The following is a 27,479-nucleotide window of genomic DNA, read 5'->3' as shown; positions in this document are numbered from 1 at the left end:
ACTGCTGTCTTAAATCACTGAAATCACAGATCCAGGCCCCATCTCCTTGTTTATGCAAACAATCAACCTTTTTAGTGCCCAAGCACTGAGAATTACAGTATGTCTAAATAAGTAATATGAAGCCATAATAACTTTGGGTTAAATTTCTCCCTTTGTTTGCTCCATGTATCTTGCACTTACAAAATGAACATCTCTACATGTGCAAACTGACCATTTTTTCCAGATGCAGAAGACCCTGGTCTGTAACTGTGAGATCCCTTGTACACAAGCTTCCTGACTTCAATGGCAAGTTGTTTAATAAAGTTACTTGAGAAAATAGGTGGAGGGATACTATTAAAATACTATGTAACATGTGTTATGATATTACCTCAGAGATCCAACCCCAAGCTTACAGATCTGCACATAGTGGGTATTTAAAATTAAAAAGACCAGAAGAATGATATAGCTTTACAACTCTACCTCTAAGTTTATATCCTTAAAGTCAATCAAACTCTCTCTTCCTCATGGCAAGTAGTGAAACTACTTTTTCTTTCTGTAGGTAGGGTCAGTCTTAACTAGAGATGGAATGATGTTTGCCTATGTTGTTGTCATTTGAGATACAATCAGGAAGGCCTCCTGCCTAAATGCTTCTTTCCTTCCTGTCTGAATTTATATGCCTGAAATTATACCATGTGATTTCAGAAAGACGACTGGGGTGGGGACTTGCTGAAAGCAATTTTTTTTCCTGCTTCACGATTTTACCAAGGGACGTAAATATTGAACATGTAAAACTTTTGGCTACCTATCTCAAAGCCAGCTATGTGTCACCTACCTTACTCACTTTCTACTATGGAACTGTGACCAAAAGAATGTCTTTTATGCAGATTTTGGTGTCAAAGATGTGGAGTGTGATCCAAAATAAATGCATTTTTAGGGACTCTGAAGTGATGAGGATGGGGTAAGAGGAAAAGAGGAAGAAGTGGAGGAAGAACAAATCTGAATGGGAAAGCTAGCTCTCATTTGTTGCAGAGATTCCAAAAGTCAACAGGGGGCCATGTGTCATGTGTCATGAAGATTTAATCATTTTCCTGTTAACTTCTTCAGAGAGCCAACATGTGTAATATCTTTGGCCTGAAAAAACCTAGCTTGGATAGAACCAATGATGAAATTCATCACATGTTGCCAGATATCTATTTATTCTATATTGAAATAGACTTACTCTTCTCTTAAGGAAATGAAGTATTTGGCTAAAAAGCTTTCACTCCAATTCTTTCCCTTAGTTTCTCAAATTCTAATATGCCCTCCATGTACTCCAGATGTTCAGTAGGTATGGGGATTCGAATTTCCGGAAAACATATACAGCATTGCTTAGAGGAATAAGAATGATCAAATATGAATATTCCACTTGGAAGATCATAAATGGGACTTCACAGGGGAAATTCCAAGGTAAGATTGGCAGAATTAAAGTTAAGGTACATTTTCCCTAATTCCTTAAAATGAAATGCCTTGGCCAAGTAAAACAACGAGAAGTAATGGGTGTGGGTTTGGTGGTACTTAGGCTCTATCCTACTCAAAAGCAGAGAGTGCTGAACTCAGAATATTCACTTTCAATAGATTTCCCATTGGGAAAAGCATTTCACTGGGACACGACCTCTGAGTTCTTAAGCTGGCATTCATGGCGTGCAGAGAAAAGACTAGCAGCGATTAAATAACCTGAGTTACACCAAGAAGATGTTTTCTGATGGCTGTTTGTTCAGCAGGCAAGAAGTGGTGTGTTGAGTAGCGGAGTCCCTGCTTCGGGTTAAGCTTTGGCCCAGAGCTCTTGGCCTGTAGCAAAAGCTTCACATTTGAGGCTCAGTCATAACCCAGTGAGTATCTAAGTCTGATGATGCTTCACTTCAGAAAGACAGGCTCCCTCTTCATGAAATTACCTACCTTAGAAGGGCTATAGAAGGCTCCTTGGTCACTGTATACTCCAACCCATTAGAAACAGTCAAACCAATATGTAGCTTTGAATCACTCCTTTGGTACAAAAGCCTGAAGCCTCTTTGGCAGGTTGAACGATAACTTTGAGACGGTCTCTTTCACGCAGGTGAGTTCTCTGAAACTAAATAACTACTTAGGATTTCTTTGTACCCGACAACTATTTTTCAAGACCAAGATTAATGAACTTTCTCTTTCTCATGTAAATGAAGCATAAGTCTAGTACAGGCTCAGTCCACGGAACCAACAATCCCCAAACCGCATTCTGTCCAAGAGTTTCAACCTTCTCTGCTGTCAAGCCTTTCATAAGAGAGGCAAAATAAAAGAGCAAAATCAACTTGGCCTTTGTCTTTACTTGCAATTGAGAAGTAAATTGAGTCTATGTAACACAGGAGGAGAAAGGGAGAAGGAAAGGACTAAATCAGCCACCTGTTGCATAGCCAGTTCCTGCATCTAGCAATTCAAGCTTCTCTCATGTCTGGATTTTACATAGCCCTACAAGCATGTCACAACACTTCTGCTAACTAAAAAGGTGCCTACATCATCTCTATGTGCTTTTTTGCTCATCTCTTAGTAAGCAGGTATACAACCATCTCCAAGGATGCTGAAAAAATAAAGGAAGGCAACAAAGTGGAGGGCCCAAGAAACTGCTAAAATCACAAAGACCGACTGGGGGAGTCAAGAGGAGAAACTGGGTCATAAGGCCTTCACTCAGGTGGTATGGTTAAAAGAGAAGTAAGGTGGGGGGTGGGAAGAGAGTCCAGAGGGTTTGGCTCCCTGCTGTGGTCCCATTTGCAGTGCTGCCCCAACCACTTTTCCCTTTTTGAACTCAGCAGGTACCCATAAAATGGGCAGCAACAACTTGGCTGCAGTTCTATTTCCCTTTGTTTTTTAAACTTTAGGTTTCTACCTTAGAGGTTTCCAGTCACAAAAGCCTTCCAAAAAGAGTTGCCAAAAGCCGTCTTTTGGGGTCTTGTCCTTCCAGTCAGTACCTCCCACTCCCTCCAGGAAGGTCTCTTTCAAATTAACAATGCCAAGTTTACAGCTGTCATTTGGGATGTCCAAGGAATCGAAGAAACGTTTTCTATAATCAAATAACACACAACAGGATCTCTGGCTGACCTCCTTCAACCAGTGATTAGTGACCATTAGCAATGGGGTCTCAGCAGAGCTGCCAGGAGCAAAAGATTTGGGCCTTTGTCCAAAATCTCTGAGCAGCAATAGCCCCACCTTGCAAGAGAGAAAAGCAAACTAAAAGGAATAAAGGACCCTAATGGGGTGTGATCCAAACTGGAGCCCCAACTCAGGAAAAGTGAGAGAGATGGTCCTATCAGGTGATGCTGAAGGGCTGTCAGAGGGACAGGAAGCAGGAACAGTGGTGAGGAACTCATTGTTCCAACAAAACCCACTAAAAAGCGTGTTTTTCTGTTCTGGACTATTTGTACACAACTTGCTTCCCAGAAAAACTGCAGCACAGGAGTAAGAAATGTGGAAGTATCCTTGTGCAATAGCCTATATCAGGCTATTGTTAAAAGCCAGTTTTGCAAACAAGTACTAAAAATGTGCCAGACAGAAATATATTTTTTTGATGGGGTGCAGTGGGGTGTGGGGGAGTAGGTGTCAGACTTTCACTCTTACTGAGATACATGCATATGCAGTGAATATGATGCTGGGTGAGTGGAGACAAGTAATACTAATAATGGCTTACATTTATACGGTGCTCTAAGCTTTACAAAGCACTTAACAGTCACTCATAAATCTCTAAAGCAGATCATGACAGACATCATGATAAAGTGAGTCAAGCACTGACTTTGGAATTCGAGGGAGCTGTGGTCAGGTCCCAGCTCTGCTACTAGCTAGATGCTGGACTGTGGCTAAGTCGCTTCTTCTCTTCGGACATCCCTCAGTTTCTTCATCTGTAAAATGTCGGAATGGGATGAAAAGATCTCCAGGGTCCTTTCTAGTTCTACAATTTTATTCTTTTGAGATATGCCCCCCTCCCCCACCAGATGTGTGAGAGGTAGCTGGACGGGTCAGGTGCTGGATCATAAAGAGCTGGAGAGATCTGTCCACCTTACACAGGGAACCCGGAGGGAGGGGGCGCGGGAGGTGGGCGTTGCTGCCGGATTCCCCTGACGTCTGAACTACCCGGTCTGATTCTAGAGGCTAAACTTCATAGCTCCGGTGCCTTCCAGAATTCTGCCTACACAAAGTGGATGTGCTGAAGTCGGGGGAATGAGAGAGTGGGTGGGGTGGAATGCTCAAGAATGGACATTGCTCTCGAGCCTCTCAGTTCCATGGGTGTGCACCAATCAGGAGCGAGCATGCAAATAGGCTTTCAACAGCAACCAGGTCAGGAGTTACATGTGGCCTCTCTCCCAGGCGCACACACACTATCTCTTTTCTCTTCTCTCTCCTTCTCTCTCAGAAGGACATAATTCTATCGTGCTAGTTTCTACTCTGGAATTCCACAGTTCAGGAGGTGAAATTAACCTTGACATTTTATAGGGTTCCACACGGGCAAAGTCTCCCCACCCCCTCCCCGTTCACCCCTCTGTTGAAAAGGTTTGGGGGGGGGAGGTGAGGAGTATAACTGGAGAAGGAAACGAAATCATGCAGGGAGGTCAGAAAGATACATTGCTGGTGGCAGCAGAGTCTTGTGGGTGTGTCGTGGGCATTACCTCGTGGTGAGGCTTCCACGGAGGCCGCAGTTCAAGTCTCGGCGGTTCTTAGAACAAGCATTCTTGCATCAATAGCTAATAGGCTGTCCAACCAGATGTTATCTGGGTGGGATAAGAGGGTGAGAAAACAGACCTGTTGTACTCGGTAGAGAACGTGTTTTCAGAAGGGTACCTCTTTCATACTGAAGACAAAGAAGATTAATTGGCTATTTAAAATCCGTTTCTCTTTGTGATTGGTCAAATGGGAGAAGCGTGATCACTCATGCATTACTAAAAAAAACAAAACAAAAAACCTCCCTGCCACCATTTTGAAGGGAACTTTTCATTCTAGACTGGAACATGCATCCAGTCAAAACCGAGGGGCTTTTTTTCACTTTTACAATTTATCGTGATAAACGCTCCGAAGAAGCAAAGCAAAATTGACTTTGGTACCTGTGACTAAGCTGGAGACGATGAGCGGTAACACCAACATCTGTAACATCCTCATTAATAGTTCTCCTGGGAAGGAGAAGTACTTAACCTCCCGGTAGCTCATTTTGTACGGCCGGAGAGTAAATCCAAGGATTGTACCTGAGGAAAAGGAGGGGTAAAAAAAGAAGAAAAAAACTGAGTCTTTTCTGAAACAAAATCAAGACTGTTCGAAAAGGAGCAAATGTTAGGCTGGTGTTTGCCATATGTCTGACACAAGAAAATTTATTTAGGAGGCAAATATTTGCGCTGCTCTGGGAGCAAGGGGGTATGCACATCTTTGACGTCACTGTTTTGAAAAGACTTGCTTATCCTTTCGAGTTTCACGTTCTCTGCTTTATTAAATTCAAATAACTTTAGCTTAATTTTTATACTGTGGGACAGCATTCCGACATGGTTCAACATTTCTCAGATGTGGATATGCCCCAGGTCAAATTATATCAATATAAACATAACTGTATGGGGCGGGGGACCTGCTGTCACACAGCTACTGTATAGCATGTACAGTTGTTAATCCTGTCTTCTAATACCAATTATAAAAGCAAATTTTAATTTGTGCTCACTTCATATTTTGTAAATCTCATTTGACACCACTTCAGCAACTTTGTGGCATAAGTTTGTTTCTCATAAAGACCTGAGGGTCTAGGGGCAGAGGATGGAAGAAAAACAATAACAGGAAAAAACTAGTTTTCTCTGAATTTTTGTTTCTTTTTTTTCCCTTTCCATCCTTCACAACTCTAAATGTAACAGACAAGATAATTTTATGAGTAAATCAAGTCATGCATAATACATTTGTGTATTCCTAAACTAATAAGTTGACTTCACTTTGGTAAATGGTACTAAATAATTATTTAGATTTTTGCATTTCTCCCCATATTTTTCACTTCAAGATAAAAATGATTTCCCATGACAGCTTCAAAATTTTCAAAACTTTTATGCCTCTATTTATTGGACACAGCTGATTTCAATTCAGGCTATCTGTATTGTCCCCCACCCCCACCCCACCCCCTTTCTCTATAGGTAATCTGTGGGAGAGGCAGTTTGGCCACTTCAGTGAATGTCATTAGAATATATCCTGCAATGTGGTAGTTCCAAGAAGCTGGCAGCTTCTCCAGCTTTGGTAAGGCACTTTGACAATTCCTATAACTAGGAGTCAGGTAGAAATGGATTCCTCTCCCTATGGAAGGAACTAGGCATTATATTTCCAAAGCATTCTTCAGAGCCAATCACTACACTATTCTGTAATGATGCCTGTATCTCTAATGATCCTAAACTTTGTGTTCTTTATCTATATCTATATCTGTATATCTTTATCTGTGTCTGCATCTATCTGTGTCTATGTCTATGTATCGTATACTAATCTCTTGGCTGTTTACTGTAACATTCACTATGTGATTACATTATGTAGAGGCATACTGGGGCATAGTCTGAGCCCGCATCATTAGAGAACCAGCCTTCTAAATCACAAGATAAATCAGTCAGATGCAAACAGTGGGCTTGCAATGGATGTCTAGGTCTGTATTGCCTACCTATGGCAAATTGCATAGATCAACATTTTTCTAACAATATATATATATATATATATATATATATATATATATATATATATATATATATATATATATATATATATACATATATGTCTTTTAAATTTTGACCTTGGACAAGTCACTTAGTTGATCTGTGGTTTGCAAACTTTACAATGCTATATAAATGTCTGGTGTCATTTGTCCTGACCTGTGATCTCAAGCACATAGAAAGCTCCTGGTGAAGAAACTTCCCCTGCTAAAGGCAGACCAGCAACTGTTCTGAAAATTATGATCTTAGAGAGCTGTCTAGGGCACTGAAAGGTTTAGGTGACTTGCCCAGGGTCAAAAAGCTAGTATGTACTTTGAGATTTCAACCTTGACCTTTTGGCCTTTGAAGCTGTGTTTCCAGTATGCCATGCAGCCTTTCTCAGATATTATTATTATGTTATAGTTATTAATGATAATAATGTTTATTACTTATTTTTTTAAAAATATACTTAAACACTTAGTATTTTGAAAATCAATTGCAATTGAAATGTTCACTAAGCATATTCAACAAAATAGCTGTGTCATTTGGGGCTGGGATCTTTTAGAATACCAGGAAGCCTAAGCAGTAAACAAATAAATAGTGATTTAAGAACTCAGGCAGACCTGCAGATTACTGATAGGATGTATTCCAAAAGCTTACCTTGTAAATTGCTTGTTTGGAACTCAGAACACATTCCCCCATAAGAACAATGTTCTAAAAGGTCATTAAATTCCCAGGCCAACCCGAAAAAGCCTATTTAACCCATAATATAGTAGAACTATAGTCCCATTAGTACTAGCCTGAGTTCTGGGTCCTGTGAGCAGGAGGGAAGAGGAGGAGGAAGAATTTCGTCCCCCTTTCCAGGATGCAGGGCTGGCCCTAGGCAAAATTTTGAAATAAGTGAAGTTTGTCCTTGACATTTTCCCACCTCCTTATCTGCACCCTCCCCCACCTTCTGGTGCCCCTCCTTATCAGGCCCCCAGGTCCCCATAACCCTCATGCTGACCCAAGCCTCCCACCCCAGCATCCCCCAAGCCTGCCCTAGCCCCAGGTGCCCATGCTTCAAACTTACCTACATGTACTCCCTTTGGCCTCCCCACCCCCAATCAAAATCCCTTTTTTCCCTTGGTCTAGATGCTCTTAGGCAAAAGTTAGAATAAAGTTGTCTGACTTAATTGTTTGTGAATGACAACTCCTTAACCTTCCAAGAGTATTTGTATTTCTAAAGGGACTATTCTGTAACCCAACTTAACCTCTAATTGTTGGATTATCAGGTGGAAGAAGGTGAAACCACACAAAGTCCTGCTGTTTACTCTTTCTTGAGGAATAAGGTGAAATGAAAAAAATTCAGGTAACACATTTTGTGAGAGGAGGAAAGTCATCGAGGTAAGCAGAGCAGCCACACCTGGAAGTCTGTTCCTTATCAGTTTCTCATAAAACTAGAAGGAGTGGGGGAAAGGGGAGGAAAGAGGGGAAGAGAAGGGAATAAAAAATTTATATAGTGCCTATTATGTGCCAGGCACTTTATAAATATTATCTCATTTGATCCACACAATAACCTTTCAAAGTAGGGGCTGTTATTAGCCTGATTTTAGAGTTGAGGAAGTTGAGACAAATAGGTTAGGCGGCTTGCCCAGAGTCACAAAGCTAGTAAGTGTTCAGAGACATGATCTGAACTCAGGTCTTACTGACTCCACACCCACTGCACTACCTATCTAGGGAAATATTATATAGAAGAAGATTTAGGTTTGATGGAAGGAATATCTACCTAACAATGAGAATTGTCCAGAAGATGTACAGGCTGCCTCAGGACATTAGGAGTTCTGTCACTGAACAAACTGATGTGAAGGATGGATGAGTATTACTTGTTGGATGTTGGAGTAGGAATTCTTATTCAGGTATGGCCTCTGAGGTAATGAGCCTGAAGCTGTGTGTTCTTGAGTCAGAGGGAATAGAAGGTGAGTGAAACCATATAAAATTCTGCTTCTTGAGCTCCTGCAAGACAAGGCAGATAAAACCCCTGGAGCTCTGTTCTGGCCCTTCTCCACTTGCCCTCCTGTGGTTTCCTCATGGGTAAAGTAGGGAGAATCATGCTTGCACCACCAAACTCACTGGTTTTTGATCCAGTGACACTGGCCCCTGGATATTCCATGAACATGACATTATCTCTGGGCTCTGGGCATTTTTTTCTGGCTGTCTGGAATGCTCTCCCTCCTCAATTCTGCCAACTGACTTTGTTGGCTTCCTTTAAGTCCCAACTAAAATCCCAAGTTTTCCTGGAGACTTCCTCAACCCCTCTTAATTCTAGTGTCCTCCCTCTACTAGTTATTTTCAGTTTATCCTGTATATAGCTTGCTTTGTATATATTTGTTTGCATGTTTATTGACTGATTGGTTATGAAGAAAACACTGTGTAAACATAACCTGCTATTCAAATGTGAGCTATAATAAAATTATTTTATTTTTCTGATTAGATCCAGGCACCAGGAGAAGCAGAATCCCTGGCTTTCCAATATCTGCTGCAACTCTAAGTGTCTGCTTGGTTGCTAGAGGTGTATATGCTGGAGGTGTCTGAGAATCGGCACAACAGAAGATTAAGAATGACTTTTAATTTGTTTTTATGTGTAATTGGGGAAAAAATAAAAATACTAAATTTAAAAAAATTCTATTAAAAAAAAAGAATGACTTTTAGGCCTTGGTTGACCACCTGAAACTTCAGCTATTAGAACCAGGGCACTGTTTAGAACTGTTATAGTTTTTAGTGTTACTTGATTTGTGTGTGTCTACACAGACACATATATACATGATACTCCCTTTGATTTCATTGATATAGGAAATGCCCAGTGAATAAACTCCTACCACAAATGTGGATTAGCACCTGCCTTACAACTTCAAGGCTAAGAGAGTGGCCTGGGGCCTAAGAGATTAAATGATTTGCTTAGGGTCACACTCTGTCACATAGCCAACAGGTATCAGAGGTCAAAAGATTTGAACTCAGGTCTTCCTGACTCCAAGGCTGGCTCTCTATACATCATGCCATGCTTTGTATAATAATATAGTATTAAGAATTCAAATTTCTATAGAATATATGGTTTATAAATTGTTTGTCCTAGAATAACCTTATGAGCCATGTGGGAAATATATTATGATGCCCCTTTTAGAGATAAGGAAACAGAGGTTCAGGGAAGTTAAGGGATTTGCTTAGGATTATACGGTAGTGAGTATCAAGATTTGGGTCTGAAATCCAAGTGTCCTGAAAATTGGATTACTCTAACCACTGAATCAATTAATTTCCACATATGCCTGTATGTTATATATGGAAGGATCTATTTGTCTATCTGTCTGTTTCCTCTCCCCCCAACTTGAAATACACACACACACACACATTTATGTATTTATCTGTGTATATTCCTACAGTAAAGTACTCTTTTGATGCTACATTGTGGCAGGGAGGGGAGCCTGGGGTCTTAAAGGCTATATTAGCTGAGTGTAATCTCTGATCTCTGATAGCGTCCGAGCTGGAAAGACCATGAGACCGGCTAACTATGTGTCTATATCCTAAAACAAGTGTGGGAAATCTGCACCTTTGAGGCCACATGTTCCCCTCTAGGTCCTCAAGTACAGCCCTTTGATTGAATCCAAACTTCACAGAACACGTACAGCCCTTTGACCGAATCCGAAAACTTCACAGAACAAACAAATCCCTTTGTTCCGTGAAGTTTGGATTCGGTCAAAGGGCCTCATTTGAGGACCTAGAGGGCCACAGATTCCCCACCCCTGTCCTAAATCTTCATAGCTAAGTACAGGTAGGGTTATCACCAGAAGATTATCTGTTATTTGATTTGAGTTGGGTTTTTTTTTTAAATCGGGACATTAAATTATCTTTTAAGGCATGAAAGTGTTATAACTCCTTCAGAAGAGGGAATGCCCAGAGCAATGAAATCAAGGCTCTTTGGAAGTTATGATGAAAAGTTATGATGAATACACATTTAAATGTAAATATTCTGTATTGTAGGTTTATTGATAGTACTTAAATGACTATTCTTCAGTGTCCAGGAATGCTCAGGCACAGGGTATTATGATACAATTATTGAAAATGGGCCTATAAATATCCTGTTTCTCTTGCTTACAAATTTCTAATTTATTATGGAATATCCCCCCCCCCCCACTCTTGGACCCAGTTGAGACTAGTCAAACTAAATATAAAACTTAGGGGAAGATTTAATTGGCTTTTGCTCAAAATAAAGTGCATATCTATCTAGCTTTCAAATTTACCCTTCTCACTCTCACTTCCCTACAAGAGGGGTGTGGTGTTCTTTAAACCCAGCCCTCTGCTCTAACAGAATTAATTCTGCTCTGCAGAATTAAAAGGTGAGACAACTTTCAAGGTCAGTGATCAGAAACTAATCTAGAGGAAATGTTCTGAATACAGAGACGGATTGCTTTTTTGGTGAGTGGTTCAGGTTTCTGATTGCATTCTAACCCAGTAATGAAAAAAGCTTCCCCTGAAACATGTTCCCACAGTCTAAACACCCCCTCCTCACTGGCATGACAGGGCACAGAGGGGTTCCTAGGTGCCTTGCTTTACAACAGGGTCTGGCCAATTCCTTGTCTGCAAGACAGAATTACTGTTTATGGGAACTGATTTCGCTCAGGGTAAAGTTAACATGAATAACGTGACACAGAGCTAATGAATAGAGTTTCATTGTCCCTGGACAGATCGTCTGCTGATTTACACTACGAACAAAAGAAAATTATAATTACAAAAAGAATGACTTCTAATGAGGTTTGATATCCCTGCCTCTGTGCAGACATTACATTTGGGACTAAAGGAAAAGAGATGAGTATTGCCAACGTGAGACTGTATGAGCAAAGTTGCACTTGATTTGAGTAATTTCTCCTTCATTTGCATTGAAAGTTCAAAAAGGGAGCCTTTGAACAGTGCGCCCCAGAACTCCCTAGCGAGTTCAAACAACAAACATGTCATTGGAAGATTAAATATCATCTCAATTTCTAAGCTAAAATCAAGCGGACACAGCAGGTCAACAGAAAGGGCAGCTCAAGAATGGTCATTGTAAGGACAAGTGTATTTCTATAAAAGGTTAAAACTGAAAGGACATTGCTGTACTTTGGTCCATTTTGCAAAACTGGCTTTCTCCCATTTAATCAACTAGGAGGCATTGTAGTAGAGTGGAAAACATGCTTGATTTGGAGTTGGAGGGCCTGGGTTTAAATACCTGCTCTGCCACTTATTATCCCGTCATCTTAGTCAAATCACCTGACCTCTCGAGGCTTTAGTTTCTTCATATGTACAATGACAGGATGCATTGCGCATCCCTGCAGCCAGGGGTGCACTACTCCCTTCTAGCTCAAAACTTATGTTCCTATTAAAATTTTTAGTTGGATAGAAAAAAAAAAAGGATACATCATTTTGAAATAGAATTTGGACTCGGGTATTTTGTCAGTTCTGGAGTTTGGAAATAAATGTTGAATGAGTGAATGGATGGATGAATGAACTAATGAATGGAAGAATGAATTATTAATGTCTCTCTTACAACATCTTCTACTATACCACCTCTATCATCAACAAATTAGAGCATGAAGCATGAATCTTCAAAAGGCAGCCTTCTCCAAGAAGGAGTGGGGGGCAGACAGGAACCCAGATGCCAAAAGGGAATCTAAAAATAATAATCATCTTGACCTCAGTAGACAGGCCTTACCCTTTCGACAATAACATCCTGGTCCACAAGAAAGCTACCAGATGGTTTAGCCCACCCAAGATGAGACACACAATCTCTTCCACATAGGACCAACATCCCAAATTGACCAGAAGACAATTAAGTCCCTAACCAGCAAAAGCTAGAGTTGCTGATTTGATCAAATTGAGGATGGAACATTGTTTGAGGATGAAAAACAGAAAGAAGGAAAAAAAATATTTCTCTGGGTGGTTTACTCAACCATTCCCACAGGTTCTGTAGAACCTGGCGCTCACATTTACAAGAACTGTGCTCAGCAAAAAATTTTGTAATTCTTAAGAATGCCAAACTTATTACCATTTTTACTACTTCCAATAAGGAAGAAAAATGAATCTGGTTCCTTTTTTTTAATAAAGCCTCTTGTTCTAAAATAGCATGTCAAGAACTGTATTACATTTATTTTTCTGTTTATTCTGCTATTAACCTTTACTAGTATGATTATAGGTCTTAAGCTAGAAGGGACCTCAAAAGCTGCCATATAGCACAATCTTTTCTAGAGTGGAGGCATAAATTTTGCTTTTTCTTTACATCACGTCAAACTACACGGCTCCTCAAGACTTTACTCAAAAATGGCTGATATAACATGGTAACATTCTTTCATAGTAAGTGAAAGAGAAGATGGTGGAATTTGGAAAAAGGAAGTGAAACTTTGCTTTTGATCCCAGATTTGAACTTGTCTCCTTCCTGTCACCTTGACAGAAATGTTGCTGGAAAGTCTTAATGGTACAGTAAGGCCCAGTCCTTGAATGTCAAAGGAATGGAAGCCATTGTCAAGGAAATATTTCAAGTTCTCTACCGGTTTCCTCACGTATTTTGCCGTCTCTGAACAAAGAAGCAAACAAAATGGCCTTCCTGGATATGGAGATCTGGTGTCCTGTTCTAGGTTTCTCATTCTCCATGGATCCCCATTCTCTTTTGTTTTTTTTTGGAGGGGGTACGGCAGGGCAATTGGGGTTAAGTGACTTGCCCAAGGTCACACAGCTAGTAAGAATCAAGTGTCTGAGGCTGGATTTGAACTCAGGTCCTCCCGACTCCAGGGCTGGTGCTCTACTCACTGCACTGCCTAGCTGCTCCTTGGATTCCCGTTCTCTAGCTATGGATCCAACCATCTCATGCCTTGCCTATTACTGCTTCCTGGTTCTGGCCCTAGAGTTCTTTAGTGATTTTCAGTAAGTAGTATTTCTAACACAGCCCCTGGAACCTGAAATTCAGGCCTGGGTAACTCTGAGGCAAACTTTCTAGAAAAAGGTGATGCATCCGTCTTGGATCTTAATCCTATATGAGGTATATGGAATGGTATGCTTAGCACCAAATGTTTGTAATTCTGACAAATGCCTCACCCATTACCACTTTTATGCTTTCAACAAAGAAGGAGGAGAAGAAGAAAGAGAAGGAGAAGGAGGAGGAGAAGAAAATGAGAGTTAAACTCATTCTTTTTGTGATAAAATATCTTATTCTAAGAGTATGAAGTAGAAAACTCCAGACCTTTTTTTTAGTGACCCTTAATACTAGGATCATGTATCTGAAACTGGAAGGGGACTCAAATGTTATATAGTCCAACTTCCTCATTTTATAGAGGAGGAAACTGAGACCCAGAAAGGTCGGATGACTTGCCCAAGGTCACAAAGATACCAAGTGTTAGAGGTAGGATTTGGATCCTTTGACATTTAACCTTTGACAACAGAACTAGTGCTCCTTCTACTGCACCATGCTGCCTCCCCCATTTGTGACCTTTGTGTCTGCTCTGCAAGCTAATTTATATGTGAAAGAGTATACCCTAAGTAAAAGGGGGGAAATGTTATTGTTTTTTTTATTATCATGCCATTTCAATAAATGCTTTTGACTTGAGCTAATTGTATCATCTGGCTGACTACTGAAAGGTGAACACATTGGTGGGAGCTCATGAACTATATAGCTTTAGGATTGTGGACCAACAGAGTGCCTTTAACTTAGAGTAATTTTTGTCCAGGGAAATGACCTATAGTTTGGGGTCAGTATGCTTCTGTGTACTACCTTAGTGTGGACTTGGAGTCAGGAAGATCTGAGATCAAAGCCAGTCTCAGATACTTATTAGTTGTGTGGTCCTGGGAAAGTTACATAATCTCTGTCTCAGTTTCCTTAAGTGTAAAGTGGGGATAATAATAGCATTTACCTCTCAGCGTTGTTGTGAGGATCAAATGAGATAATATTTGTAAAAGCACTTAGCACAGTGTCTGGTGCATAGTAGGTGCTATATAAATTCTTATCGCCCTCCCCCCACCCAACATACACATTGTGGGGAATAAAATATAAAGTCCTGTATAATCCGCTTGTGTCTCACCTTTTGCCGGTGATCTTTAATAGTAGTAGCAGTCATAGTAACAATAATGACTATAAAATAAAAATATTTGTCACGCTTGTCTCGGTTATTTTTTTAGGGAGAACAAACTGAGACAATATGGAAGAAAATTATTTGAAAAGTCAGAGATTATGTGAAGTACTTTTAAAATGTTAAAGCATTATATAGATGTGTTTTTGGTTATTATATTTAAAAATATACAGAAATTCCTTATTAGTGTTATTTTAGCCTCTCATTTAAAACACATCCTTAATTTTGAAGTAAGAAGAGAGTAGAACTTTCATAATGTAATTCTTTTCTAAAATCCTTGTTCATCAGTCTATTTTTCTTTCTTTCTTTCTATTCTGGAACTTCAAGTCAGCCCATTCTAATATTCTTCTACGGATCTAGTCAATTTCACTGGACTCAGCAGAATTACACTTTTTTTCCCCCAAAGGCCACAGTCTTTCCTCTTGCCTATTTATATCCATTGATTCCTACATCTTCTCCGCTAAATGCATGTCCCTTCCTAGGATATCAGCCTATGCTGATGGATTCTCCATTAGCGTTGCAAAAATTGACTTCATGAAACCAGCAGCTTGGCATGTGGCAAGCAGAATCAGCCTTGGTGAGAAATGCACCCCTTTTAAGCTGAAAAATCCTTTTGACTCTTTCTGGGGAAGGGAGACAGAATGTGAAAAATATAAACTCTTCTATACTTTGATTCCCTCTTTGTTTTAATCAAACACCGGTAGCGCTTGTGTATTGATTTTGAAAAAGATCATGTTTATATATCTCTTGATAAATTTATTTAAAGCCTCTAAAAACTACTTTAATATAGCAATCAATGCTCAGCTATGTGGCTAAAGTTGTACTCTTACTCTTTGTTTAGCTAGACTGAATCTCACCCTCTGCTTTCCATTATGTGGAAACTGTTTTTTCTTTTACCTAAAAAAAATCAATTCTGTAAACAAAGAAAGACTGATTATAAGCAGTCTTCACTTTTCATCACTCCCTAACTCCCCACCCTGTTCTTTGTACACTATATAATAAAGGTCAATGCTTCACTTTCCATCTTTGCCCACACATGAACTGGTTTCCACTAAGGTCTGTATAGAGGAAGGTAAAAGCTCATGTGTCACAATTTTAACCTCAAGACAGAATTCTAGGAACATAACTCATCTAAAAATGAGGACTGTCCATATATAGTTGGAGAAAGATAGCTACATCCCTATAGGTACTCAGGTTAGACCCAAATAGCCATTACTCTTGGCCTGGCACTAATAAATTGCTCTCTACTCTCCACGGTGCAGAAGCATACTTTTAGCCAGGTCTAAGCAGGTTGGCAAGAAGAGGTTTCTTCTGAACATCTGAAGTTTAGGTTTAGGCCCTGTCATTAAATTCAAAACTCTTTAGCTTTCTTTCAAAAACTAAGTTAATTTTCAAATGTCTATCATGAATCTGGAAACAAAACAAAGGCATAACCTTTAAATTTATTTCCTTCCTTCCTTCCATCCTTTTTTCCTTTTTTTCACTAGGGCCTAAATCTAGGACTTACGTAAGCTTCTTAAGCTGGGGCCCAGCTTCCTTACCTAAGCCTTCCCTCCTCTCTAATATTTTAAGTCTTAAAATGGGTATATCCTCCTAGAGTTGTAATATCCACGGGGATGGAGACTTAACCTTCAACAATAAAGCTGGGGCAAGGTCTGTAGCTTGACAGAGAATTCCTAAATTCTGATTAAATGTGAGCACAACGTTTATACATGCGTACAGCCTTATGTATACCACGTCTCCTTCCTCTCCTGCCATATAATGATATTGATAGAGTTCACCGAGCTGTCATATTGACTAAAATAAATGAGCCCACTCTAGCATTTGATATGTGCCAAATACTGTAGTCCCCTGGAATGTATCCCTTGGAGAAGAGGGTTTTCAGCTCCTAATTCTCACTCCATTTAACACACATTAGGCATTTGTATCCTCCTTCATCTCATGGTGCACATAGGAAATTTTAATTTATATCTACTGTCTTAGGTGGAACATCAAATAGATTGCCTAGCCTGGAGCTGAGAAGACTCTTCTTCCTAAGTTCAAATCTGGCATCACTTACTAGCTGTGTGATGCTGGGCAAGTCACTTAACCCTGTTTGCCTCAGTTTCCTCATCTGTCAAATGAGCTGGAGAAGGAAATGACAAACCACTCCAGTATCTTTGCCAAGAAAACCCCAAAAAGGGTCACTGAGAGTTAGATGTCACTGAAAAAAAACCCAGCTGAAATAATCCCAGTTTCATTCCTAAAGATAAGAAATTATGGAGAGGTGGGGGTAGAAATAAGGAGGAATATGAATTTATGCTAACAGAGAGAGTGGCTGGATTGGCCTGAATAATAGCAATAAGAATAAAAGCTGATGGTCCTAGAGCACTTTAAAGTTTGCAAAGCGTTTTATGATTATCTCATTTCACAAGAACCCTGTTAAATAGGCATCTCAGGTATTATTATCCTCATGTTACACATGATGCAACTAAGCCTCAGAGAGGCTAGGTAACTTGTACAAAGTCACAAACCAATAAGCATCCATGGCAGGGTTTGAATCTAAGCTTTTCTTACTCAAATCATGAATAAAGCAAAAAAGGAATAAAATAACTCAGTAATAGCAGGGATCTAGTTGTCATAGGGTATAGGGTTTAGGTGAGAGAGGGAAGGGGCTCAGCTTAGATGGTAAACTCCAAACTGGGCTCTGATTTGGGAGAGACTTAGAGTCAATGGGAACTATGAGGTGGGGAGGGGCAGAAGGAGGAGAAATGACCAACTTGTCAAGATACAGTCAGGTGTTCCCCACCCCCCCACCAAATGCACTTATGTATTGTGATGTTTTACTTCCACAGAGACAATAATGGGCTAGAACCACACTCAGGAGGTCAATATGAGAAGCAGTGAGGTGGAGATCGAATGTAAAGCACGCTAGGCCTAGAGCCAGTAGCCTTGGCTGAGAATTCTTTGGACACTGCCTATATCACAACGGGCAATTCACTTTCTCCTTCTGAGCCTCAATTTCTTCATCGGCGAAATGGCAATAATAACCATAATTGTGATGCCTACCTCACCAGATTGTTGTGGAGGAAAGTACTTGGTAAACTTTAGAAAGTTCCACAGTTACTGTCTACCTTCCTATTTTCAGACAGAATCCTATTCAGCGCTTATGCTTATGTTGGGTGTTTGCATTTTTGAGCATCTTTCATCTCTTCATTTCCCTCTTATTCATTTTGCTCTGGAAGATGGAGGTGGTGAGGAGAGAATGGAGGATGAATGGTGGTGGTAGTGGTGGTGGTGGTGTGTGTGTATGTGTGTATGTGTGTATGTGTGTTATAGTTGGGGAGGCAGGGGTAGATAAATGGCTAGCCTTGGCAAGTTCACAGGTGTCCTATGAGATGAAAGAGACAGCTAACAGTTATATACCCTAATGACCTGCAGGCATGCTACTAGGGGACAAACGTTGCTTAGGCTGGTGGAATGTTAGAGGTGGAAGAGACCTTAAAGATTGTTCATTCCAATCCCTCCATTTAATAGATTAAAAAACAAAACAGGGAAACCTAGAGATCATAAAATCATAAGAGACCTTCTTTGGAGGTCATCTAGTCCAACCCCATTGTTTTATGAGGAGAGGATACTGAAGTTCAGAGAGGTTAAGTGATATGCCCATGGTCACACAGGTCATTGGTGGCAAAGTTGGGGCCAGACCCAGAATCTTGGATTTTTTGCCTAGTGCTGTTTCCACTATGGGTAAGATAAGACTGGGAGAAATCAGGCTGTACATCTCCGACCTCCTTTAGCCCTGTCTCACATTCATGGAGTGGTAGTGCTGAAGCCTCATTGCTTTTCTTCTAGTAGACTTATTTGTACCTCTGATAGTGGCTCTTGATAGAAGAGGTGGGCATTATGTTGAATGCACACTTACAACCATGGAGAGCTCCAAAGCAGTGAGCCCAGATTGTTGTGCTGGAGAGCACCAGGGCTTCTCACACACAGAATGTCAGATATTAAAAGGGAATTTAGAGATCATTTAAATTAATTCTTTCATTTGGCAGCTGAAGAAACAGAAGTATAAAGAGATAAAATGACCTGCCCAAGCTCATGTAGCTACTAAATGGTAGACATATGACTAGAACCCAGCTCCCTTGACTCCAAGCCCTAGACTCCTTCCACCGCCCCCCTTGCTTTACCATGTTCTCACACCCTCTACCTCCAGTTTTGGGATGTCCAGGCACCATCCCCAAATTGCTAGTTCTAAAAATAAACACAATCTATTTCTTCCTTAATCTTTAGGCTAAACATCTAATGCTGTGGTGAGCCAAGGTTATCCCATGCTGCTGCGGCCCTGTCAATCAATCCATCAACCAATAAATACTTAATAATTACCTACTACATACTATGCATCATGCTAAGTCTTCCAGGTCTCTATAGTATATAGTTTTTTTTTAATATGGTAGGATAGTATCACTCATTAAACTGTGTGTTCTTTGTCTTTTGCCACAGCCTCATATAGGAAACAGCACTAGGTGTGGTGGCTCATACTTGTGATCCTTGTTAACAGGAGGTTGAAACTGGTGGGCTGCTTGAGCTTGGGAGTTCTGAGTTCCCCTAGGGGAAAGGGAATGCATTTATACATACATATATATGTACACACATACACACATATGCGTGTGTATATATTATATATATGTATGTGTATGTATGTATGTATATATACATATATATATATATATATATATATTTATTATGTGCCAGGCACTGTGCTAAACACTTCTTACAAATATTATCTACAATCTTACAAATATTATCTACAATGCTAAAGATTTTTTTACAAATATTATCTAAGCTGATTTAGTGTCTGCACTATGTCTGGGGCCAACATGACAAACCCCCAGGACCAGGAGGCCACCATAGAGGAATGAATCAGTCTAGGTAGAAATGGAGTAGGGTCAAAGTTCCCCTGCCAATCAGCAGTAGGATCAGGCCTGTAAGTGGCTTCTTCAGCCTCCTAAGATAGTCATTTTTTTAAAGAGACAATTGAACTGAGTTTTCAAGGAAATGAGATTCTAAGAGGTGGAGGTGAAGAGGAAGTGAATTCCAGGCATGATAAACAACCAGTGAAAAGGCATGGAGTCACTTCCCATTAAGATCACCCTCCAGTTACACTGTATATATCTTGAATGTACATAGTTATTTTTGTGTCATTTGCCTCATTTGAATGTGAGCTCCTTGAGAGCAGGGACTGGGTTTTTGCCTTTCTGTGTATCTTTGGGGGCTTAACATAGTTTTAGAACATTGTTGTTTACCAACAGAGACAGGCTGTAAAGAAAAAGACAAAAAAAAGGGCCAAATTGTCTGGATTATAGAGTGTGTGAAAGGAAGTAATATGTAATAACCTGAAAAAGTAGGTTGGAGCCAGTTGGGAAGTCAACAAGTCAACCTCATCGCTTGACAAGTCAACAAGTCTTCTATCAAGGGCCACTATCAGGAGTATAAATAAGCCTACTAGTAGAAAAGGAGCAAGGTTTCAGCACTACTACTCCATGAGTGTGAGGCAGGGCTAAAGGAGGTCAGAGATGTACAGCCTAATTTCTCCCCGTCTTATCTTACCCATAGTGGAAAGTGCACTAGACAAAAAATTAACAGACACTAAAATATTGTGAGGAAAGAGTTTGAGAAATTATCTTCCTGGTTCTAAAATCATCTATCACTCCTTGGCAGCAAGTTGACTCCTTAAGTTAGTCCTGTAAACAGCTAACCTGGTTATCCTAGTGGATAAGGTACTCCATGGTTATAAGTTGGGTTCCTCAGGGAACTACATTGCTTTATATTCATTTGCATATACTTATAAATGTATATATCTACTTTAGTAGAATTGAAGCTCCTGGATAGTAAGAACCATTTAATTTTTGTCTTTTGTTTTCACAGTGCCTTGAGTAGTACATTTAATAGGCACTTAATAAAATGCTTGTTGATTGAATTATTACCATGACCCCAGGCAAGTTGCTAAATCTCCCTGTGCCTCAGTTTGCCCATCTGTGATGGGATGGAGTTGGACTAGATGGCTTTTAAAGCCCCTTCAGACTCTAAATCTGTGATCCAAAAATTTTGTCAAGACACTTATTCTTCCCAAGAACCCATCAATTCTTCTTTATGACTTTTTTAACTTGTCCATTCTCCTAAAGTGTCTCTGTGGAAACTTGCTGAAGGTCTTAGCATTTGTTCTACATTGGTGAAGTACCTGAGCAGGGCTGATAATTTAAGCAGTGCTTGAGCCAAGGTTACCCCATGCTCCATACGAACTCCAAGGGGGTTGCATCTTCAGTCTTCCTTGTCTATATCTTGCCATTGGACCCAGATGACTCAGGAGGAGGTAGTAAGGCTGATGACTTTGCACAGCCCTGCCCAACTTAAATCCAATTCACTTGCAAGTTATAGCATCATGGTCCTCTTCGACAACGAAGGATAAACAATAACACACTCCATAACTCCAGCCAATCTCATGAAAGATTTACCTAGGGTTTGAGAATTCTCTATATTCACAAAAGACATCTTTAGTAAGACAAAGGATTTATCTCCTCCTTAAGTTAATTTGCCTTATTCCTAGGACCATCTCTACAAGACTCAAATCCCTCTGAAACAAGGAAAGTCTTCCTGGAGGAATGGAAGTCAATGATGCCCTTGTATTGATTGTTTGGGGGCACACAAATGACTTAATAGCTCCTGAAGCCCCACTGTTCTGACAACAGATCTCACCAAAGCTATTTAGTGCTTAGCCTGGTCCTTAGTTTCTTTATCTGCTGCTGCCATGTTTCATAATGTGTAGAATAGGTTTCTTTTTTATTCTCTTTCTTTTTTGGTCTGGTCCTGTTTTCATCCATGGCATAGGTGCTACCTCCTACTGAGAAAAACACTTCCCAGAAATTCTGATTGGTAATTGGTCCATAAGGTAGTCAGCCTTAGAATATTGCCTGCGGCAGAAAGAGATTACCTGACTTGCCCGCTGTCACACACAAAGTTCCTTCCTGAGGCAGGATTTGAACCCAGGTCTTTTTACTTCCAAGGTCAGTCTACTATCCATTACAAATTGCTTCATCTCCTAGACTATGGAAGATTTAGGAGACAGTGTAGATGACTTTCTTTCCATAAAAGATTTTGTCAAATTGGCAGGCCAAAATCTGGCTTGGGTTAATGGAGGAAAAAGCACTGAAACAGTCATAGTTCTGAACTGTTTTTTTTTTTAGCAACTGTGCTCCTCACTGCACAAATTAAAGTTATATACACCCCCTACCCCCAGCTTCATAGATGGAATGTACATTTTGAGTGTGTATTTACAGCACAGGATTTGGAGTCTAAGCACCTGGGTCCAGATCCCAGCCCTTTCACTAAGTATGTGTGTAACCATGGCAAAATCACTTCAGCTGTATGGACCTTGGTTTCTTCATCTGCAAAATGAGAGAATTAGATAATGATTTCTAAGGTATTTCTCTACTTTAAATTCCATAATCCTTCTACCAAAAAAACCAACAAGAAGACATTCCGTCCTCAGTAATTTTTACTAAAAGTATCCTGAATGTTTAAAAATTACAAATATTAACTGGAACTTGCCTCCTCAGTTGGGGATAATAACTCTTCTTTGGCTTCATTCTTTTCTGGCACCTGTCTCATTGTCTTTATGTCTTCCCATGTGATAGAAATCAAGTAAAAAAAAACACAATGTCCCAGCTTGTTCTTTCCCCCTTTCTTGGGGTGGTGGGGGTGCTGGTAAATGTAAGTATGCATCCCAGTGACAAGATAGGGGTAGGTTTTGTCCATACAAGTGCCTTGGTGGAAAGCACACCTAATGAGAAGGCTCTTCCTTTTGCCCTGGTGACTTATTGACGTGTCCATTTGACTATATACATCCTTGATGCAGAGTCCAAATGGTCTCCCTGACTGTCAGTAAGGTCTTTTATTTTCCTTCTTTGTTAATGTCTTCTTGTTGTTACCCCCACCATTGGATGTCTGTCAGCAAAGGCAATGAAACAGGCTTCAAGCCAAGTTATCTTTCTCAGCTCAGTTCCCACAGCTCTTAGGAAAGGCACCCCTGGCAACGTCAGTTGCACTATGAGAGGATCAGAGCGCCAATATGGTAACTGGGCCTTTAAATACTGGCATCCTCTTCCTTTCATTAGTGATCTTAGTTCTTTTCACTGACTTCTTGGGAGCTTTCTACAGTATTCTGCTTTCTCTTTGGACTCCTCATCACTTTGCTTCATTCAGGCTTTCCCACAAACAAGTCAATTCTACAAACAATACCCCTCTGAAGGCTCCATTTTTAATGGGCTTCTCCACTTCTTCCCTAAGAGAAAATGGCCAACAAGAAATACTAGTGATCTTGAATTATTATACAATATACATAAAGGACACTTTAGTGACTTTACTCCTAGAGAGGTCACAGAGTCTCTGCTTAGAAAAATAATAGTTATTTACTGAGCCACTGTACAAGTTTTAGATGTGGTGGGTACTATATAAATGTATCCAGCATTGACAATGGGACTCTATTAAGAAGCCTAGAAAAGTCTTTCTCGTTTCGTCTCGTCTCGTCTCTTCTCTTCTCTTCTCTTCTCTTCTCTTCTCTTCTCTTCTCTTCTCTTCTCTTCTCTTCTCTTCTCTTCTCTTTCTCTAACATCTCTAAGATCTCAAGTATTGTTTAGACTGTCTAAGATTGGGGTTTGTAGCAAAAAGTAAGCTGAGCATATCCTATTTCATATAATCCATTAGATATCTATGAAATAGGAAAAACTTTCAGACTTTTCTTCCTTTCAATGTAGTAAGCTACCAAGGAAAGTCTTATGATCCAATTATCAATTCCCTGGCCCAGTACTATTTCTCTTCTTTGACTAGCTCCAAACTCATGAAAATATGTCATAATTGATAGAACCGTGGACTTGGACCTGGCTTCAAGACCTGAATTTGAATAGAACTTCAGACATTGATTTAGTTGTCCCTTAACAACTCCGGATTGCAATTTCCTCATCTGTAAAATGAAAGGGTTGGACATGATATCTTCTAAGGACCCTTCTAGCTCTAAATCTATAATCCTATGATCAACCAACCAAAGGATTAAACAATTAAGAATTATCACCACAGCCAGTACTATCAAAGTCTATTTGCTCAAATCTTTGTGGTGGCTAATGACTTTCACCTACATTTCGTTTTATAACTAGAGCAACTTTTTTGGTGTATATTTTTATTTGTGTTCATGATCTGTTGGATTTCCCCAATTTATAGATGACCAGTTACCAATTATCTATAGGCCTAAAACCATGGCAAATGCTAAGCCTGTGTTCACAACTGTGATGAAATTCTTCATAGTGACATTTTAGCAAAAATTCATTTATTATTATTTAGTGGGAAGTTATTGAAAATTGAGACATTCCTTTTCTTAAACAGCAGCTAATTTAAAGGTTATATTCTGGTCTAGTAAAAATGCTAAATATGAAAATATGATAGTGACTTTTTTGAATAGGATCTTAATGCCTCTTAGAAGTTACAAAAGAAAACTTTGTAAAACTTCAGTCAAGCAAAATGATAACATTTCATTAATACAAATTAGTATCCACATGCTTCCAACAGTGCAGAATTGATAATAGCTTGAAAAGTTTCCGTAAGTTTAGAAATACAGAAAAGCTTCTAGAAAGTTTTGCAAAGATGCGAATGAAAGAGCCCTGTGTGCAAGGGAAAGCATTCAACAAAATAAAAGCATTTTTTTCCATTCAGCTTTTGCAGCCCTTTGGGTGCTCCGCTTTGATATTTGGCTTTTCCTCAGCAACCAATGACCCTATAATTAACACCGGAGACCTGTATCTTTCCTTTTTGACAGGCTAATTGCACATGTTCTTTAAGTGGAAGTGACATTGTATGGTAGTTGCATTTTGGCAGAATCCAGTTTGCTTTTTTAAAAAATTGCTCCTGTCTAATAGTTGTAGTTTCATTCTGAATAATCATAATGATGATAACAATTCTGTGCATTAGCATAGCTTTTTATAGTTTACATAGCACTTTGCCATACATAACTCACTTGCTTCTGAAATATTTTCTTTTCTCCATATGAACTATGGCTTTGCAAAGCATCTGATGATGTGTCCACCAGATTCCCACATGTGTACCATATTATCACCCCAAACAGGCCAACAAACTGTCCTGTTATAAATGTCTGCAAATCCAGAAGAAAACTGAAGATAGCCTTCTAATCACTCACAAATAGCCCATCTGATAACTTCCCTGGGCTGCCAGATGCCCTAGAGAAACAAGATACACTTCTGGGATCCAATGACTTACCCACAATGACAGCGGTGACAGTGAGAAGAACAAAGGCATTCCGAAATAGATAACTTTTAACATCTTCCTTTGTGATGCTCTGCACTTTCTTCTTAGCCAAGAGTGTCCGTTTTCGGACTCCTTGCTGGAACCGCTCCATCCTACCCCCCAGCCGGGGCTCTTCTCCGTTACTTTTAGTCATTGAGCTTCAGGGAGTGCTGTCTTCTATGAACGTTTATCGGAACTGCCAAATCTCCTCTCCAGAGAAACCCAAGGTGCTTCTCTTCCTTAGTACCAGACAGGGCAGCTGGAATACAAGAGGCACAGAACTCCGTCAGACACTCCAGGAATGATCAATCAGAGCTACTACTGGCCCGTCTGTAAATAATATTGCACAACATTGTCTGGAGTGGGAGAGAGTCTAGTGCTAAGAAGCAGCAGTACTTCTCCCGTTCCAGGCTTCAAGAATAGACTGTGCATACTTTGCTCGAGTGCATGTGTGAAAATCTAGATGATGCTAGCAGGGACTGTTTTCTATTTCTTTCTCATCCTGCCATGATATACAAGAGGTGCTTGATAAATGTTTGAAGACTTATTTTGTAAACGTGCTACAAATGTATGTTGTTCAACATAAAATGCCACAAGATTTAAATATGCAGAAGTCATGGTCTTTCTGCTACATAGATTAAATATATCGACTTACTTTTTTTGTAATTAAGAAAAAGTCAGAATTTTTATTTCAACTAATAAATGAGAGAGAGAGAGAGATATGTCACTTTATTGAATACATGTTATACTAGAGAAATAGATTTGGCAGTTTTATATGGGTAACTATTTTTTTCCATTAAAAAAAAACGTGTAAAGTACTCTGAGCACATCTGTGAAGTATCAGAGGCTAGAATTCATTTTCACTTATTATAACAAGCAGCTAGAGAGTAGCATTTCTCTCTGATTGCATAAAAATACAGCAATGTGGAAATTTTATCATTGATTTGTTTAGTTTTGGGGCTTTCCAAATGCCTTTCTTTGTTGTTTGGACTTTATGAGGAGGTTAATCTAATTTTCATTCCAAACATTATCATTGTTTCTAGGTCCATTCATGTACTGATCATTCAAAAAAAATTAAGCAAAAACCTCTTTCCTAGGTGGAAGTCAGTTATTCTGGTAGCCCAGGGCTCCATGTCACTGCCCTATGATATTTCCTATTCATAGCAGATTCTTGCCAGGATGAATCAAAATCAGAATTGGAAGCATCTGTGGATGTCTGAGGATGATACTGCATATAGCCAAGGGGATGTAAATTGGGGGATTCTTCAGAAGGGAAAAATGAGTATGGAAAAGACAGCTATCCAGCAATTTGGATTTTTAAATAAGATTGCAGGTGTGAGTATATTCGGGGACCGAGGAAGGATGACTTTGCCGGACCATGTCTAAAAGTACCAGATAAATGCGTCGCTTGGGGGTGGGGTGAGGGGGAGAAGAAAGCGAAGAGATTTTTTTTTAACTTAGCAAGAATCTTATTCTCAATAACTTTACAATTGATCAACTCATCTTGGTCCCCTTACCACATCTTTGGCCACAACCTGCCACCAGCCTGGTCTGAATGATAAATCCAGACTGGGAGAGGCGATTGGAACGCACTGAATAAGCGATTGGAAGGACGTTCAAATACTAAGCATGCACTTTATCTACCAAAATGGCTAGCTAGCTCACTCTCCCAACTCCTTTGCCCCGGAAAACAAAACACTTTGGCACAGCCAGAAGATGAAAAACGAAACCGGGCAAGAGTTATAGGTATTAAGCTTACCTTTTCAGATTCCGCAGTGGGTTGGAGCCCCAGCAGGCAAGGGACGAAGTAAAATCCCCCAGCAGGTACAGCGGCTGCTAACAAAATGCAGGGAGAGAGGGGCAGGCTAGCGCTGACACTCTGCATGTGCTCTGCTCTGAAACAGCAACTTACTATCAGGGCAACTTAAGAAAAGGGGAGGAGATTGGGATCCGGGCTAGGGTAGCGGAGGTGGCGGGGGGAGAGAATGAAAACACCGAAGAAGAGGAGGGGAGACTACGGCGGCGGGGGGGGCACCCCAGGGTTTCTGGAATATTGATTAGCCTTGGCACTCTAAGGGTAGGCTTGCTGCTTTGTTTTTTCTCTTTAGACCATTTCCACGCTTTGTCAATTCACTTTCATTGGAAATGCAAAATCAGGAGCAGGAAGAATTGAACACACACACACACACACACACACACACACACACACACACACGGAGAACACTGCAAGTCTTCATGATTAGACGCTCCATAGCGGACTTTTAGAACACGAAATTTAATTACATAACATCATCTCAGTTTCTCTCTTAAAGAAGTACGAGAGCGTACGATCTTTTGCCAGGCGGAACAACCGTGTTGA

General features: G+C 40.1%; 1 protein-coding gene across 1 annotated transcript in view; it reads right to left on the bottom strand.

Annotated features, from left to right (window-relative positions):
- SLC1A3 (solute carrier family 1 member 3) overlaps positions 1 to 27,094 on the bottom strand; it is a 108,882-nt gene extending 81,788 nt beyond the window's left edge. The window contains exons 1-3 of the mRNA XM_036740874.1: positions 26,880 to 27,094; positions 25,094 to 25,379; positions 5,076 to 5,213 (exon numbers count right to left, since the gene is read on the bottom strand). Coding sequence (XP_036596769.1) covers positions 5,076 to 5,213; positions 25,094 to 25,274 — 319 coding nt within the window. The 5' untranslated portion in view covers positions 25,275 to 25,379; positions 26,880 to 27,094. The remainder of the gene's footprint in view (positions 1 to 5,075; positions 5,214 to 25,093; positions 25,380 to 26,879) is intronic.
- Between the last annotated feature and the right edge of the window lie 385 nt (positions 27,095 to 27,479).

The sequence above is a fragment of the Trichosurus vulpecula genome, chromosome 1 (assembly GCF_011100635.1).
Source record: "Trichosurus vulpecula isolate mTriVul1 chromosome 1, mTriVul1.pri, whole genome shotgun sequence".
NCBI classification, from domain to species: Eukaryota; Metazoa; Chordata; class Mammalia; order Diprotodontia; family Phalangeridae; genus Trichosurus; species Trichosurus vulpecula.
Note: the sequence above shows the minus strand (reverse complement) of the source record. Positions and strands in the feature narration are given on the sequence as shown.